The 15,198-nt window shown below is 40.8% G+C and overlaps 1 protein-coding gene across 2 annotated transcripts; it reads left to right on the forward strand.

Annotated features, from left to right (window-relative positions):
* The first annotated feature begins 1,245 nt into the window (after positions 1–1,245).
* mcm9 (minichromosome maintenance 9 homologous recombination repair factor) lies at positions 1,246–14,681 on the forward strand. 2 transcript variants are annotated; one of them, XM_030047929.1, is made up of 15 exons: positions 1,246–1,352; positions 2,379–2,569; positions 3,141–3,294; positions 4,366–4,472; positions 5,296–5,502; positions 6,010–6,091; positions 6,318–6,518; positions 7,129–7,254; positions 7,523–7,642; positions 8,252–8,426; positions 9,107–9,309; positions 10,020–10,223; positions 10,378–10,460; positions 11,324–11,469; positions 11,784–14,681. In XM_030047929.1, the coding sequence occupies exons 2-15, from the start codon at positions 2,405–2,407 to the stop codon at positions 13,669–13,671; spliced, it is 3,861 nt and encodes a 1,286-aa protein (XP_029903789.1). In that variant the 5' UTR covers positions 1,246–1,352; positions 2,379–2,404; the 3' UTR covers positions 13,672–14,681. The 2 variants fall into 2 exon arrangements, with proteins under 2 accessions (XP_029903789.1, XP_029903790.1); XM_030047930.1 differs by having other exon boundaries at positions 1,249–1,352; positions 2,376–2,569.
* The last annotated feature ends 517 nt before the right edge of the window (positions 14,682–15,198 follow it).

Consider the following 15,198-nt stretch of genomic DNA (forward strand, 5'->3'; position numbering starts at 1 on the left):
TTGGGAGTGAATAAAATGATCCCTGTTATACACCTCACTCTGTATGGACTTCTTTGGAGCCAATTAAAGGCTTTACGTGGTTGGATGAAAAGCTTATCTGTCAAATTCATCTTCAAAGTCTTACTGGGCGTGACATGCAATGTAGTGAAAGACTGGAAAGGCAGACTTTGAAACATATAATGAAGTTTCATATCCAAAATGGCTTTTGCAGAACAGATGTGATGATGGTTGCCACTGATTTACTGGCCTAACAAGATCATTTATGTCATAATATGAATTATATAGTAAAATGCTTAATAATTACACAAAATCTGTTTCCTAGACTTGTGAAAGGTCCAACAATATTGGAAAGTTTGGGCTCCCTTTCCTCCACCACCCAGCTTTTCTGTTTCCCTCTATAAATTTCATTTTGTGCTTTGCCTTCACCTTTCCCCTTTTGTTGCTGTTGACTGGAGATGTGGTGTTGTTGTGGCATTTTCATTTCGTTTCATATTTTTATGCACCTTCATTTTCATTTTTGTGCTCCTGTATCTCTGATTATAAGATGATCTGATCACATTGTGATTCATGCCCCTGTTGTCGCTGTTTACAAATAGAGTTATTTAAATTGTGTGGGAGCTGAAATGTGTAACTATTCACTGGAGGAGCTGTCCTTTTATCTGTCAGAAATAAATGGACAAACATAATGCAGATTTAAATTCAATGCAGACTCTGCCGGTGACACTGGCAAAAGGCTCATTCACTCTCTCATTCATCCCCATTAGGTTGGCGGGCTGACTCAGGAAAGGGCAGCAATGAATTCTTTCCCTGGTGTGCCATCACATCCAGTTGCAGCCTCATTTCTAACCACGGGCCATTACTGGTTTTTGGCATCACTGGCACTAGTCTTTAAGGTGGTGGATGATGAAATAAAACCAAGTAGAACTGTTATTTGCTCTTTCTCATCAGCTGCCTCGTTGACGTTGAAGGGGGGGGGGGGGGGGGGGGGGGGGGGCATAGAGAGAGGGCTCATTAGAGAAAATCTTTAACTTTTTATTACAATTTAACAACTACTTTTTCAGATCTGGAAAAAAGATGCTGTAAGTAGACAGAGGGGGCAGCCATACACTTTTCAGCATCTGTCTAAACGTTTATTAGAGGAGGAGGAAGAAGGAGCCGGTGCTGGCCAATAAAAAAATAACATAGCTCTGGAAAGACACGCCCACAAGCGTTGTGATTGGCCAGAGACCCTCCTCGATATGACAGCCGCGAAACTGAACATAACACCGGCAGACTGGACAATGTTGGACTGAACCAAAGTACCTGCAGAGTTATGGAGACTACCTAGTACGCATCGTTAATTTCAAGACAGGGTATGTATTTCATAGTTTACTGTATTATATGTATGCCGCAGTTCGTCAGGGGTGTTTTGAGGGAAAGAATTTAGCTTGTGCTGTTTGCTAACGCTAACCGGTAGCTAACGTAACGTCAGCTAACTAGCTCAGCGGGTAAACAGCATTACAGCAAACACTTAGTTAGATGTATAACGGCTGTCAGAACGAGCTTCGTCTCATAACGGTGTAAATATTGCAAAATGAAAACTCGGCCTACGTCTTGGCTGTGTTTGTGGCCTGTTTTCACTGTCTTGTTCAACTTCCAATGATGAAACACTATTCATGTTTTTAGCATCTCGCTTGCACTGGCGCTTTATTCAGCTTGCCCTCTACAAAGTGTGCAGCCAACTCAGTCTCAAGTCTGAGTTCCTCTTCTGCTTTTGGCAATTGACAGCCATCTACTGGGCAATTTGAGAACTGCACTCAGTAATGGTTGAGGTGGAAGTTACTGAGAGCAGTGTAACCATAGCAACTGGCAAGGGTGATTCTGATTTTTGGATCTGACCTTTGGTGCAAAAATGAGTCCAGGAGGATTAAACACATTTTTTGACTGATATCCCCTGCATCACTTTAAGCGCTCCCATGGGCCACACACACATTCTTCGCACATGTTAACTTTATGTCTTTCTTCCTCAGTTTCATCTCTTCAGCTCTCATGCTGCCTCTTGGCTGAGATCTTTTCCACTGGTGATGACCTTTAACTGTGCATCAAATATTTCTTCCTCTCCAAATTCAAATTAAATTGACACGCTGGCGGGGAAGTTAATCGATGTAACCATAGAAATTGTACGTTTGCAACTTTGTATCGTGCATCAGCTTGCTAACAACACCCAGCACACAGCAAAACTTCATAAAAGTGTTCATTTGGAACAAAACAGGTATGATTATAAAGTCACAAGTTGACAGCAATTGTCTATTGAGAAATATTGACCAATCAGAATGAAGTATTCGGCATAGGTATTGTTGTCCAGTGTTAACCACTTTTAATTTCCTTCTTTCCAGCAGATCAGATCAGATACCATCCCTCCAACATGTCGATGAGCTCAGAGCAGGAGGCCTTGATTGGGCGGGTGTTCGAATCCTATGTGATAGAGCATCATTATGGAGACATCCTGCAAATTATCAGTGATAATAATGAGGACACCCATCACCCCGTTGTTGTCAATGCCATGACATTGTTTGAGGCCAACATGGAGGTGAATATTTTTGCTGTTTATCCTGATAAATAATGGTAGTTCTGGATTTTTGTTGGATTTCATGATGCTTAAAATTTCATCTCAGTTGTGTTATTGCAATAATACCTGAGATTAAAAAAAAAAACTAAATGTCACTGCTTTGTGACTGACCGAGAGAGCCCAAAATAATGTCAATTTTGAAAAAAAAAAAAGAAAAAAAAGAAGCAATTTTTAATGTGCATTGTTTAAGGTGATACACCAGAGTAGAAAGTACCTGTGTACCATGGGCATCACTTAAATATTAATAATTGAAGTGAAATATATTCTTAACATAAACAGAGAAACATTGTCTCCATGTAAGTAATAAAATGAGTGAGTCTAATCTATATTACATAACACAAAATAATGAAGGATGAAGGATTTTAAATGACAAATGACTAGTTTGAATGACTGAAATCTGCCATAATATGGATTTGCATTGATTATCATTTATGTTGGTTGCCTTAGTCATAGTGTGAAGTTGTACATAAAACTTGAAATCTTTGTCTGCAGTAACTGGTGTGTGTGTATCCCTAACTGCCTTTGGACACAGGTTGGGGACTATTTCAACGCCTATCCCAGTGAGGTCCTGACTGTGTTTGACAAAGCACTACAGAGAGCAGCTGAGGAGGTGGCAAACAAGGAATATGGTGGACAAAGAAAAGAAAGGCAGAAAGTGAAGCGCACTCTGCATGCCCGCATCACAGGTTAGAGAGTCACTTTGGACTGATGGTCAGATGTTATATAATGTGGCTCAGCACTCGAGAAGAGAAGGATGTGGGACAGTGAGAAAAGGAGTAAGAATGTGTTGTATGTGTGTAGATTAGTTTCCTGGACTTTGTTTCTTGGTGTTTAGTGTAACTGAAGTTACCAAAGACTTAAATAGGAGCTTTAAAGGCTTATAGAAAAATAATGTAAGTCGTTGAACAGGGCTGAACAATAGGCTACATCGTTATCATATCATTATCTAGATATGAACATATGAGATATTAATATCTGAAAAGGCAGTGATGTGGACGATATCAAATTTAGGGTTGGGGTTAACCTAAGACAGTGATTGGTCTGTGTTGGTCAATAAAATGCATTGTGAAGTAACTGCATTCTCTACCTTCGTTTGGTATTATTATGCTATTATTATGCTTAACTCATTTCTTAATTCTTAATTATCTAAGCTTTATTCCTGTGGATGGATTGCTGAGACTGAAAAATAGCAATTAGTTTACTTCAGTGCCCTGTTATTACAAATCTACCTTGGCTTCTGACGGTCGTCACGTCAAAAAACCCATCTGTTTGATTCACACACGGTATGATGGGATTCAGCAAGAGACACTGAGCTTTTTGATGCTATTTATGTTTATGTTTAGTTTGAACTGCAGGCGTGAATAGTGAAAAAGAAAAATCTGTCCCAACGATTTGTGCCACAAGAGTGGGTGGCATTGGCTGACCAGCGGGTGGCGACGCAATACACACTCACTGGGACCGAATTTTACCAAAATATGAGTGTGTTTTGACGCTCTGTCTCTATTGAATACTGAGCGTGAGAGACTTGACTCTCTGAAGCTAAGTTGATTTTTCATGTTTGTAGTACAATAAAACAAGTTCCATGGCCATATTGTTCCAGTCTGATGAATAGACAAATAAGTTGGAGGTGCATTGGTGTGTTGGGAGATAAGAGATTATTGAGAGTTATTAAGAGTTTTCTGTGTGTGGTGTGTTTGGTTGTTTATTTCTTCACTTTTGCTAATCTGCTGTTTGTTGGCCCTTTCTCCTGTGTCCAGGTCTGCCAGTGTGTCCAGAGCTCACAAGAGACACCATACCCAGGACCAGAGATGTAGGGCACTTCCTGTCTGTCACTGGCACGGTTATACGCACCAGTGTTGCCAAGGTAACACCATGACAGATATTTTTGTCCACTAAGTTTGTAGTATTTTGCAAGATAATTAAGATCATCATAACAGATCACCCATCTGTCAGTATTCCACACCATACTACAAGCAGGCACATCCCCTCTCACTGCCTGTATCGTTATCTGTTCAGAGCCACATGCTGTGCACTAAATTTAATGCTTTGATCTTTCTGAAATAATTGGAGCAAATCATTAAAAAATTCAGACTCAAGCTTTCAGTCAACGGGATGTTAGTAGACAGCTCCGTGTTGACTGGAGCATCGCTCAGGCTGCAGGTTGAGCCTAGCTGAAACTACAGTCGAGATACGGCTGCTTACATGGCCTCAGGGCGCCTCGGGTTGCCATGTGTGAGGACTTTGTGTGGGCGTACCTCCACCGAGTAGCACCCTTTGGTGGATGGACAGCTTTATGTTTTGTGTCTTGGTGTCATTTACAGAAATTGGCCAGATCTTACTGAGCTAGAAGAAATCTCAAGGGCCAACAAATGGAAAAATGCAAAGAATTATTTTTGTTCAACATAAAACAAGGCAATTTAAAATGTAGAATTGATTATATTCATCTGTCATCTAAAACTGAAAATCTTTCTTTTAGTACGCATAGTAAGAGGTAAGATAATGAAAACATAGCTTCTGTTATGCCCAATCCAAGGAAAACCTGACACGACAAAATGGGTTGATGAAATGCTTTTATCCATTGATGGGCTCAAGTAGTTTTACCAACAATTTTATTAACAACATTTTAGGTTGAGTTATATGGCACAGTATCCTGGTTTTATTAGTGAAATACTCTCCACTTCCCACAGGTCCTGGAGTACGAGCGAGACTACATGTGCGCAAAGTGTCGTCACGTTTTTACAGTGCAGGCTGACTTTGACCAGTTCTCTACATTTGTCCCGCCCACGGCCTGCCCCAGCTCTGATGGCTGCAACTCCTTCAAGTTCACTTGTCTGTCTGGAGGATCTGAGCCTGCTGCCTGCAGGGACTACCAGGAGATGAAAATACAAGAGCAAGTAATAAGTGCACCTTTCACTGAAATATCAGAGCAGCGAATTACAAATTTGACATACTATCCACTTTTAATAGCCAAAGACATTTGTATCTACTTAGTTTGATCAAAATGTGGCCTTAGGGTGTGAAAACATGTAGCATTTTCTTTTTTCTGTTGAATCCTAAGATATGTGACTGTTCCCTTCAAAAAAGCACTGAGCCTCTCGCTTTTAGCAAACGCCTTTTCTTTCATACAGTTTTGCCCATTAAAACACACCTGAACACTGACCAAGGAGAGGCAGGGTGGGGCTAAACTGGGTTTGTGTTTCATAATTTTGTATTATATATATAAAAATAGATTTTTATATTTTTTAACATGTGAAAAAGCACCCTAAGCATCCCATTTCTCCTTAAAAAAGTACTATGTGTTTTCAAACCCTTAAATAAGGTAAATAAGATCTAAAAATTAACTTAAGGAGTGTATAAAACATGGGCTTTTGACCAATGGAGAGATGTGTTCCCTCCTCCAGGCTCAAAGGCTGTTAGTGGGCTCTATTCCTCGCTCTGTGGTGGTCGTCTTGGAAGATGATTTGGTGGACAGTTGCAAATCTGGTAAGAGCTCTGAGTGGTGCACAGTTTTATAGTTATAGTACAAGTTTTATATTTTGTTCGTAATGCATGTTACGCATGTTAAAAGGCTTAATAGTTGTAATAGTAATAGTCTGTTTAATAGTTAAAAGGTATTTCCTGTTTCAGAGTGCTAATTCTCATTAATCACAGTGGCAGTATCGTGCTCACTCCATTATTGTCAGTGATGATGTGGTTGTGTTGATCCCAGGGGATGATGTGACAGTGTATGGAGTGGTGTGTCAGCGCTGGAGGCCCCTCTACGATGATGCTCACTGTAATGTGGAACTGGTCCTGAAAGCCAACAACATAGAAGTCAACAACCAGCAGGCCACTGCTGCTCTACTGATGGAGGACATGCAGAAAGACTTTGAAGACTTCTGGGACAGCTACCGGCACGACCCCATAGCCGGTATGGAAGAATATATCTCACACCATAAATAATTCATGTCTCTGAAGCTGTGTTAGCACTTAGGACAAATCTTTGTGGACCAAAAAGAACAATTCATATCCGCTGACTGATGCAATCAGGTTCACTTTCATATCATACTTATCATTGGGGGCAGACCAGGATTATGCAACTGCATGATATTACATCATGGAGCAGCAATAGATTTAATTTACGATCAGAGGAAGTTACTCTTCCGATTTCTGCTTTTTTATGAGGTCCCCACATGGGCAACAATTATTCTTGAACTGATTTAAAATGTGTTTAGAGTCAGAGCCTTCCTCAGGGTTTGCTGGTTTGGTGCTAATCCTCATTCAGAATACACAACCACCTGATACTTGTTTTTTGTGTGTGTGTGTGTGTTGTTGTTTTGTTTTGTTTTGTTTTGTTTATTTGTTTGACCAACAGGACTCACACTTTAAATACTCCTTGCACTTTTAAGAGTTATATATCCATTGAAATGATCACTTCCAATACACTCACACTGTGTGTGTGTGTGTGTGTGTTTCCATTTGATTTACTCAGTGTCTGATCTACATACTTGTTTTTCTTCATTTTTCTATCGTCTGTCTAGGCAGGAACCAGATCTTGTTGAGTCTCTGCCCGCAGGTATTTGGCATGTATGTCGTTAAGCTGGCGGTAGCCATGGTGTTGGCTGGTGGGGTGCAGAGAATAGATCCCTCTGGAACCAAGATCAGGGGTTGGTATCCTAGTTACTTTGGCATTTAAACCAATAAGAAACAATCTAAAAACAAGGACACCTTTGATATCAGTATAATAATAATTAAGTAACTGATTTGAATGTACTGTTTTCTGAGTCTCAGCTGACCTCTGTAAATCATTTGCATTTGTAAACAAACAAACACAAATGTTTACTCTAGGTTAGTTTTTGTCACTGAATTTTGTCATTGAATGTTTTGCTTCATGGAAACAGTGTCTCAGTATCAGGTTGATTGTGTCCTCTGTAGGTGAGTCTCATATGTTGCTAGTCGGTGACCCAGGCACAGGGAAGTCTCAGTTCCTGAAGTATGCAGCTAAGATCATACCTCGTTCTGTGCTCACAGCTGGAATTGGATCCACAAGTGCAGGTACACCCTCTGCAGATTAGACCCACAGCTGGAAGGCTTTGTTTTTCAGTGCCCTATATCATACACTTGAAACAATGTATTAACTAAAATAAATTGACAAAATAGTTCCCTCACATCGGACAGTCACATCGCGGCTGAAAGTAGCAGAGAGTATCAGATCCTCTTATTCAAAAAATTAATAATTAATTTGCTCTATAGATAGGTACAGTGGGGAGGGACAGGATAGTGCAGAGAGAGGGGATGACGTCAAATCAAATGCAGGCTGGTGCTGAGAAGACTTAATGGGGTGGTCACATCAGCACTAAATCCATATGGAAATCTCTTCTGTTTCCCATACACATCACTTGAAAACCCATTCAAATGATGAAAAAAAATTATGTAAGCAGGTTGGCCTATGTCCAGCAAATATCAAGCGCCATGCCAATTTTACACCAGGTCTTTTAAACTGAAATAGGCTATGGACAGTTATTTTTTCCTCCAGATGTACTGCACTGTGTTGCACCATGTGCTCACAGCAGAGCTTCCTGTAGTGTATTCAGCAATCAGAGAACTGAAACCATAGCATGACTGAAAGAATGAATGAACTGACTGTTGGAATGTGTGACGCAGGTTTGACAGTCGCAGCAGTGAAGGACGGAGGTGAATGGCACCTTGAGGCAGGAGCGCTGGTGTTGTCAGACGGTGGTTTGTGCTGCATTGATGAATTCAACAGCATAAAGGAGCATGACCGCACCAGCATCCATGAAGCTATGGAGCAACAGACTATCAGTGTGGCCAAAGCTGGGTAAAACAGCCATGCATACCCATACACACAGCCATAGTATGGTAGTGTAGTCAAAGGACACTCACATGCATGCAGTTGAATTGTATTTTAAATATATCCATGGTTTTTCACCTGAATTCGTTTGATGTATACATTTATGGATGACAGAATTTATAGCTTTTGCATTTGCTGCCATCATATTATAGTTTGCTGTGTTGAGTTATTTTTTTATTTTTTTATTTATTTATTTATTTATTTTTTGTTATTAGGCCAGATAACACGACTTCTGGGCTTGACATATAGTAGGCCATGTAATTTCTGCCCTATTCATTTTCTGTCAAAATTGATCTTTGCATCCCTTACCTTATCCTCCCCAGATGTTGTTGTGATGCTGTTCTGATGCCTGTAGACATGAACATGCAAGCTCACAATACGAAATTGCAGAGCAGAAAATAGTTTTCAGCAGTTGTCTCCCCAGCATTGTGCCCGCCACCTAGCCCAGCACATGCGGGCGTTACTTTTGCCAATCCTTGTTGCCCAGCGTCTACCATCTGGCAAGCCCATAACAGTCCAGCTAAACTAACCTTGCCTGGTCTTCTTTTTGTCTGGTAAGGCAGGTAATTAGTAAATATGGACAGCAACATTAACATTCACTTGATTTTCTCTTCTCTGTCCTTTTTTCCCCATTTGCTCTCCTCCAGTATTGTGTGTAAGCTGAATACTCGTAGCACCATTCTGGCAGCCACCAACCCTAAAGGCCAGTACGATCCTAACGAACCAGTGTCCGTCAACGTGGCTCTGGCCAGCCCTTTGTTGAGCCGCTTTGACCTGGTTCTGGTTCTGCTCGACACCAGAAACCCAGAGTGGGACCGCATCATCTCCTCTTTCATTCTGGAGGAGAAGGGTATGTGTTTTGGAAGTCTTTCTTTTAGGTGGTCAAAAGGAATTTTTTTTTTTTTTTTTTTTTTTTTTTTTTAATATGGAGTAGACACTCACCACTTCATATATTGTACAGCATTTGCATTTTGTCACGCTTTTCTGTTCAGCTCATGGAAGGGTCATTGTTCTTGAAGCTTATCTACTTTTTGTGTTCACACTAGAAGTGCTCTTAGTAGACGTGTGCCTGTATGCGGCTTACGTCCAGAATTTAAAAAAGATGTGGGTGAGGTCCAGTTCCAATTTCTTAGGTTTCTGAAGGTACAAGTGTAGTTTTTGACTGGAATTGATAGCACCTGATTGTCAAAAGCAATTTTCTACTAGTGATAATTGTAAAGGATAATTTATAGCTCTGCACTGAATTGTCACCGCATGTGTGAGTATTTATAATAGATATACACAGCATTTGCAGTTGCAAAAAGCTTTTATCATCTCTTGACTTAGCAAACACTGATCTCTGTCAGGTGATATACCCTACAACTTCTAACAGCACAGTTTCTTTTTGTTGTTTTTTAGAAACTTGAGGTGCACAGATACCTAGACGTACCATTATCAGCAATGTGTAAAATAATAGATTAAATTTTTGCCACATTGCCAACTCCTATTTGATCCTTGACCCTGAAGGATTTAGTCATTTAGCGGGAGTGCAGCATGTTTAAGTTCTCTGTCTCGATCTAGGAGTGCCCAGTGAGTCCTCTTCCCTGTGGTCCATGGATAAGATGAAGGCTTATTTCTGCATCATCAAACGCCTGCAGCCACAGGTATCTGTGGAGGCTAACAGCATCCTGGCACGCTATTACCAGCTACAGAGACAGAATGATGGCCGCAACGCAGCCAGAACCACCATCCGCATGCTGGAGAGTCTCAGCAGACTGGCAGAAGGTGTGCAATGGAATATTACCTCCTCATAATTCAGTGCTTAAGTGCTTAGACACACATAGCCTCTGTTGATTTGATGGCAGCTGCACATAACATATTTCAGTGTGAACACCAGTAGCTCTTTACCAGTCACAGTAATATTTTATTTCTTGTGAAGCCCATGCCAGACTGATGTACAGAGGGACTGTGACCATAGAGGATGCTGTCATGGCTGTCTCTGTCATGGAGTGTTCAATGCAGGTGAGGAAACGTACCCACATCCAGGGGCACTTAGCTTGATGACAGCCTGAGATTGTAATCCATAAAAAATGACTCTATAATCTTCCATTAGAGAGAGAATGCAAGTATCGTCGGCAGTGCATTATTTTTATCATTGTTTCACTGACACCCTTCACAAACACAGACTGCTTCCAAACTTAGCTTCACAATTTAAATGACTAGCTTTGCCTATGCCAAGCTAATCCCAAAGACAGGCCCATGCACAGACGTTTAGAGAGGCAGGTGCCCAGAGTGAAAATCGAGCACACGGATGTTTTATGGGTCCAAGTACAAAGTGCTGGAATCCTGTTGTATTTGTCTGAATTATTATTAGGGGTCCAAGTTCTGAAGGACTGTCTCACATGTCGCACCTTGTATTGCCCCATCAACTCTGTGTTACTAAAACTGAGTTAATTGTTAATAATGGATAGTCTCTCAAAAATGGTGTTGTGGGTTTGAATCCTGCAGAACATTGCTTTTTTTCCCCACATGAAAACAACAGTTTCAAAATACCATGCACAGTTTATATTTAATTGAAGACTACTTATTATGCTTGGATTCTCTCAATGAGGGTGTTTGGCAAGCCTTTCAAAAGAAAAATATGCCTTTAATTACCGTTAAAAAGGGACACTATAAGCAACAAGTCACAAAGGAGCATATCCTCAGACACTCATAACCAAATTCTTAGAGCTCAAAGTTTCCTTTCACATTAACACACATTACAAAATTTCAACATTTCTACATTCTTTATGTAGTCATCATTCCAGCTTTTCCCCATGACGCAACTGTGTGCTATGTGTTTACTGTGGCAGCCTTCAACTAAATTGGTGCATTTCTGCTCTTAGGGTGGTGCTCTGCTGGGAGACATAAATGCTTTACACACCCAATTTCCTGCTGACCCTCGTCAGCAGTATCAAACTCAGTGTCAGATAGTGCTGGAAGGATTGAAGCTTCCTCAACTCCTTAACAAGGAAATGTACAGACTTGCTAGGTAAGTATGTTTTTTTTTTTTTTTTTTTTCATTTTCTTTGAATAGTTGATGCAGTTGTTCATTATCTCTGTGACATCTCAGAACAGAAACAGACTCAGGGGGCGTCTGCTCACTGTAATTTTGTTGCAACCCTGTACATGTGTCTCTCTCTTCTGCTGACTCACACTTGTTAAGCTCATTTTGTGCCCTTTCCCCCATCACTGTTTCTCTCTCACCCGACATCTCCCTCTCCATCCTGTTCATTTTTATTCAATTTATGAAACAGCTGCCAGCAAAAATACTGAGTTTCAGATCATTATTTGTATGTCCTCTAGGCTGAAGAGCAGAAAGCCGGGTTCTTGTGCTACAACTCCAAAGGCCACCCAGTCCGATCACCCAACTGATAACCACCAGCATCAAATAACAGATACAAACTCCATCAACAGACCACACCACTTTGACATCACAAATAATTTCATGGCAGATGATGTCACAGTGGAGAGAGGCTTGGACTGGTTTCACTCACTGACCAGCAGCCCATCAAAATTCTCCACAGACATCAGCCCACCCACCATTACCTCAACACAACAAAACAATGTCAGTAGACAATTAAATGACACAGACTCCAGTTGGTCAGAAATACCAGTCACACCCAAACAACTGGACAAAACTCCTAAGGGAAGAAAGCAATGTGAGACAGACGGACAAAATAGAAATACAACTACACCACCAACAGAGGCAGACTCATCAGAATCTGTGGTGCAACATGTCTCCAAGAAGCTGAGAGATAAACGGCTCAGGGAGCTGGAGACAAATTGTCACCAGTGGGACAAAGAGGGAGGAAGGCAAGTGTTAGGCCTTGAAACCAGGAGAGATGTAGTGGATGCTTCAGAGCAGGTATTCTCCTCCGATGTCCCTGTAGCACCTTATGCTCACAGCAAACCAGCGGTCCAGAGTGATCTCTCTGGGGAAGATGGTATATGTGAGAGTGAAAACCGCAGGGATGGGACAGGAAAAGCTACTGCTGTGGTAGCAACAATGGTTGATGCTGACCCTGAAGTAGGAAGAGACCTGCATGCAAAGTTCTCAGGTTATACATTCAAACCAAGGGAGAAAATGGGCAAAATTAGACCTCTGATCCACAACCATGACCCTCATACTAGCTCAGATTTCTGCCAAAATGAAGCTGAACCAGGCAGCACAGTTCTCCAAACCAACAGCAGTAGAAAAGCTCCAGCTAGCAGACAGAAGTCAGACAGTCATAACTCAGATGGCACACTGTCAGCATGTCGACCACAAAAGGGTAAGAGACAGAGAAGTGAGGAGGAGCAGCACCTTATTTCACCAGTAGGCAGAGGCAGGGTAAAAAAAAATAGACTTGGCAGTGAGGAGAGAGAGAGTGGGTCTCACAGAGACAGTGCTCCTAATATAGGAGACAAAATGGGGGGAACTGATACTTGTTTTACCGCAGAAGAGCTGGATGTTTCAGAGGATCTTTTTTCTTTGGGAATGGAGGATTCAAGACTAAGAAAAGGAGCAGGCGCAAACAGCAGTGATGGTACAGAACAGAAATGTCAACAAGTAGTCACCAAACTTCGTAACATCGTTAATGAGAATACACTGGATACTTTTGCTCATAACCCTCCTCAGCCAGACACCAGCATGGATCATTCAGGCCCCTCCAAATCAGAGCAGGCTAAGTCCACCCTAGCCTCCTCGACCCTGGCAAAACTTAAAAAGTTCTGTTTCACAGCCCCCACAGAGCCCACGCTTGGACCTGAAGGGACTAAAACTGTAACCACCTCTCCCACTGAAGTCCAAAAAAATGTTAGAGAAGATTATGAAGCTCCAGTAGCCCTTCAAGGACAAAAAGCTACCGTGACACCAGGGACGACGTCACCAACTAAAACTCTGTCCAGTGCCATGGCAACAATCACTGAACGTGGACACACAACATTACAAAACAACAAGACAGTGCCTGCCTGTACAGCAAAACACAACACTGGTCAGATGGTAATGGCTAATATTAGCCGTGTTGACTGTGAAACTACTGGCAACACTAAAAAGCGGAAGTGCTTTGAGATAGGCCCCCCACCAAGTGGTTTTAGTCATCACTCCAAGACCCCGTTCTCTGGACTGTCTCTGTTCAGTTCTGAAGACTTTGGTGATGATGTTCTCGATATTGAGTGGGACCAGTATCCTGCGAAGAAAAACAAAGTCTAAAATATTTACCACCATTGTGTTGTTGTGGATAAAATGTTTCAGTGTGTTTGCACTTAACAGCTTTTACTCATGTTAACATGTTGATCATAGTAATGAAAGAATACAAATATCTGCCCATACTTTTTGTTTTGGGACACAGAGGTATCACAGTTTATTCTTGCCCTCATACCTGAAATGATGCATTTTTTTGTGTTTTGGTTCAGTGACTGTGACATCTCAGAACAGAAACACTTTGATTTTGGTAATCACGTCATCTGCTCTTATTTTCATCTAATGGGTGTTTTTTTTTTTGTTTTTTTTTTTTTAAATCCATTTCAGAACAAAAAGTAGAAATGAATCAAGCAGCATAAAATTCAGAATTTTATTCAGTTCTCATGTCTCTGGGAAGCACGTGGAGGATATGGTCTGTCAGGACTTTTGCTAAGAAGACATTAAGCCATACTTCCTTCCTGTATTGCTAAAAAGGAGGCGATGCAAAAATAGCAATATTCATAAATATAAAGTATCATAACTGTGTCTTTTGTGTTACTAAAAAAAATCATTGAACATGAACCTCAGTAATTTCATGTCTTATAAATTCCTGTGATAACTGTTCTGTTCTAAACTTGGTGTATTTAAGTGTTAGTACCGAATACTGTTCACATAAATATTCATTTAATGGCAAAAAAAAAAAAAAAAAAAAAGCTCTACAGATATGGCTTAGAGTTATGATCCATTTTCTGTGGACATGGCAGCTATGCAGTGTCATCCTATAACAGCTCGCCATGCCAGAGCGATAACCACATTCAGGCCTGTAGTGAAGCAACTTCATGATGACGTGATGACTAGTGATTTTTTTTTTTTTTTTTTTTTTTTTAATCACGTGTCCATTTTCTGTTGTAGTTGAGCAGTCACATTTTCCATTACTTGAACTTGTTTAAGTCTTTGTATGGTGTGCATGGTGGTGCTGATGCGTATTTATCCACACGACACTGATCATTTACCTTGTAGTCATTAAAAGTGAAAGCTTCTTTAGTTTTGTTTCCCTTCTGATCCATGAAACAAAGCACCTGACAAATAGACAGCCATGGCATGGCAGGCTGACAGACTTCAGCACTGGACAGTGCACCTACTTGGCCGAGCTCAGAGACCCTGATGTGATGACAAAGTGAATCCAGCCATTCAATAAATGTGTTGAATATATTGCCCCCGTAGTTAAAAAAAAAAAAAAAAAATACTGAAAATATGCTCATTTATTTGCTTCTGATTCTGTTGTGTCAAGTTAAAATAACACCATATGCCTTGTGATTAACATTACTTCAGAGCATGTGGGGCTAACAACCATACACTGTTATTACACTGGTGGAATAATACCATGTCATTGTTTTAAACATGAAAGAGCCGAATAGCTTTTGATATTTTAGTTAATTAGCAGTTGTTTACGTCATACAGGGACTCTTGTATGACGTCTTGCCACCTGAGCAAGAGTGACAGGTGAACATTTTATTTTTCATAACTAACATGGGAAAGTGTACATAATGACACTAC

Source organism: Myripristis murdjan, chromosome 24 (assembly GCF_902150065.1).
Source record: "Myripristis murdjan chromosome 24, fMyrMur1.1, whole genome shotgun sequence".
In the NCBI taxonomy this organism is placed as follows: domain Eukaryota; kingdom Metazoa; phylum Chordata; class Actinopteri; order Holocentriformes; family Holocentridae; genus Myripristis; species Myripristis murdjan.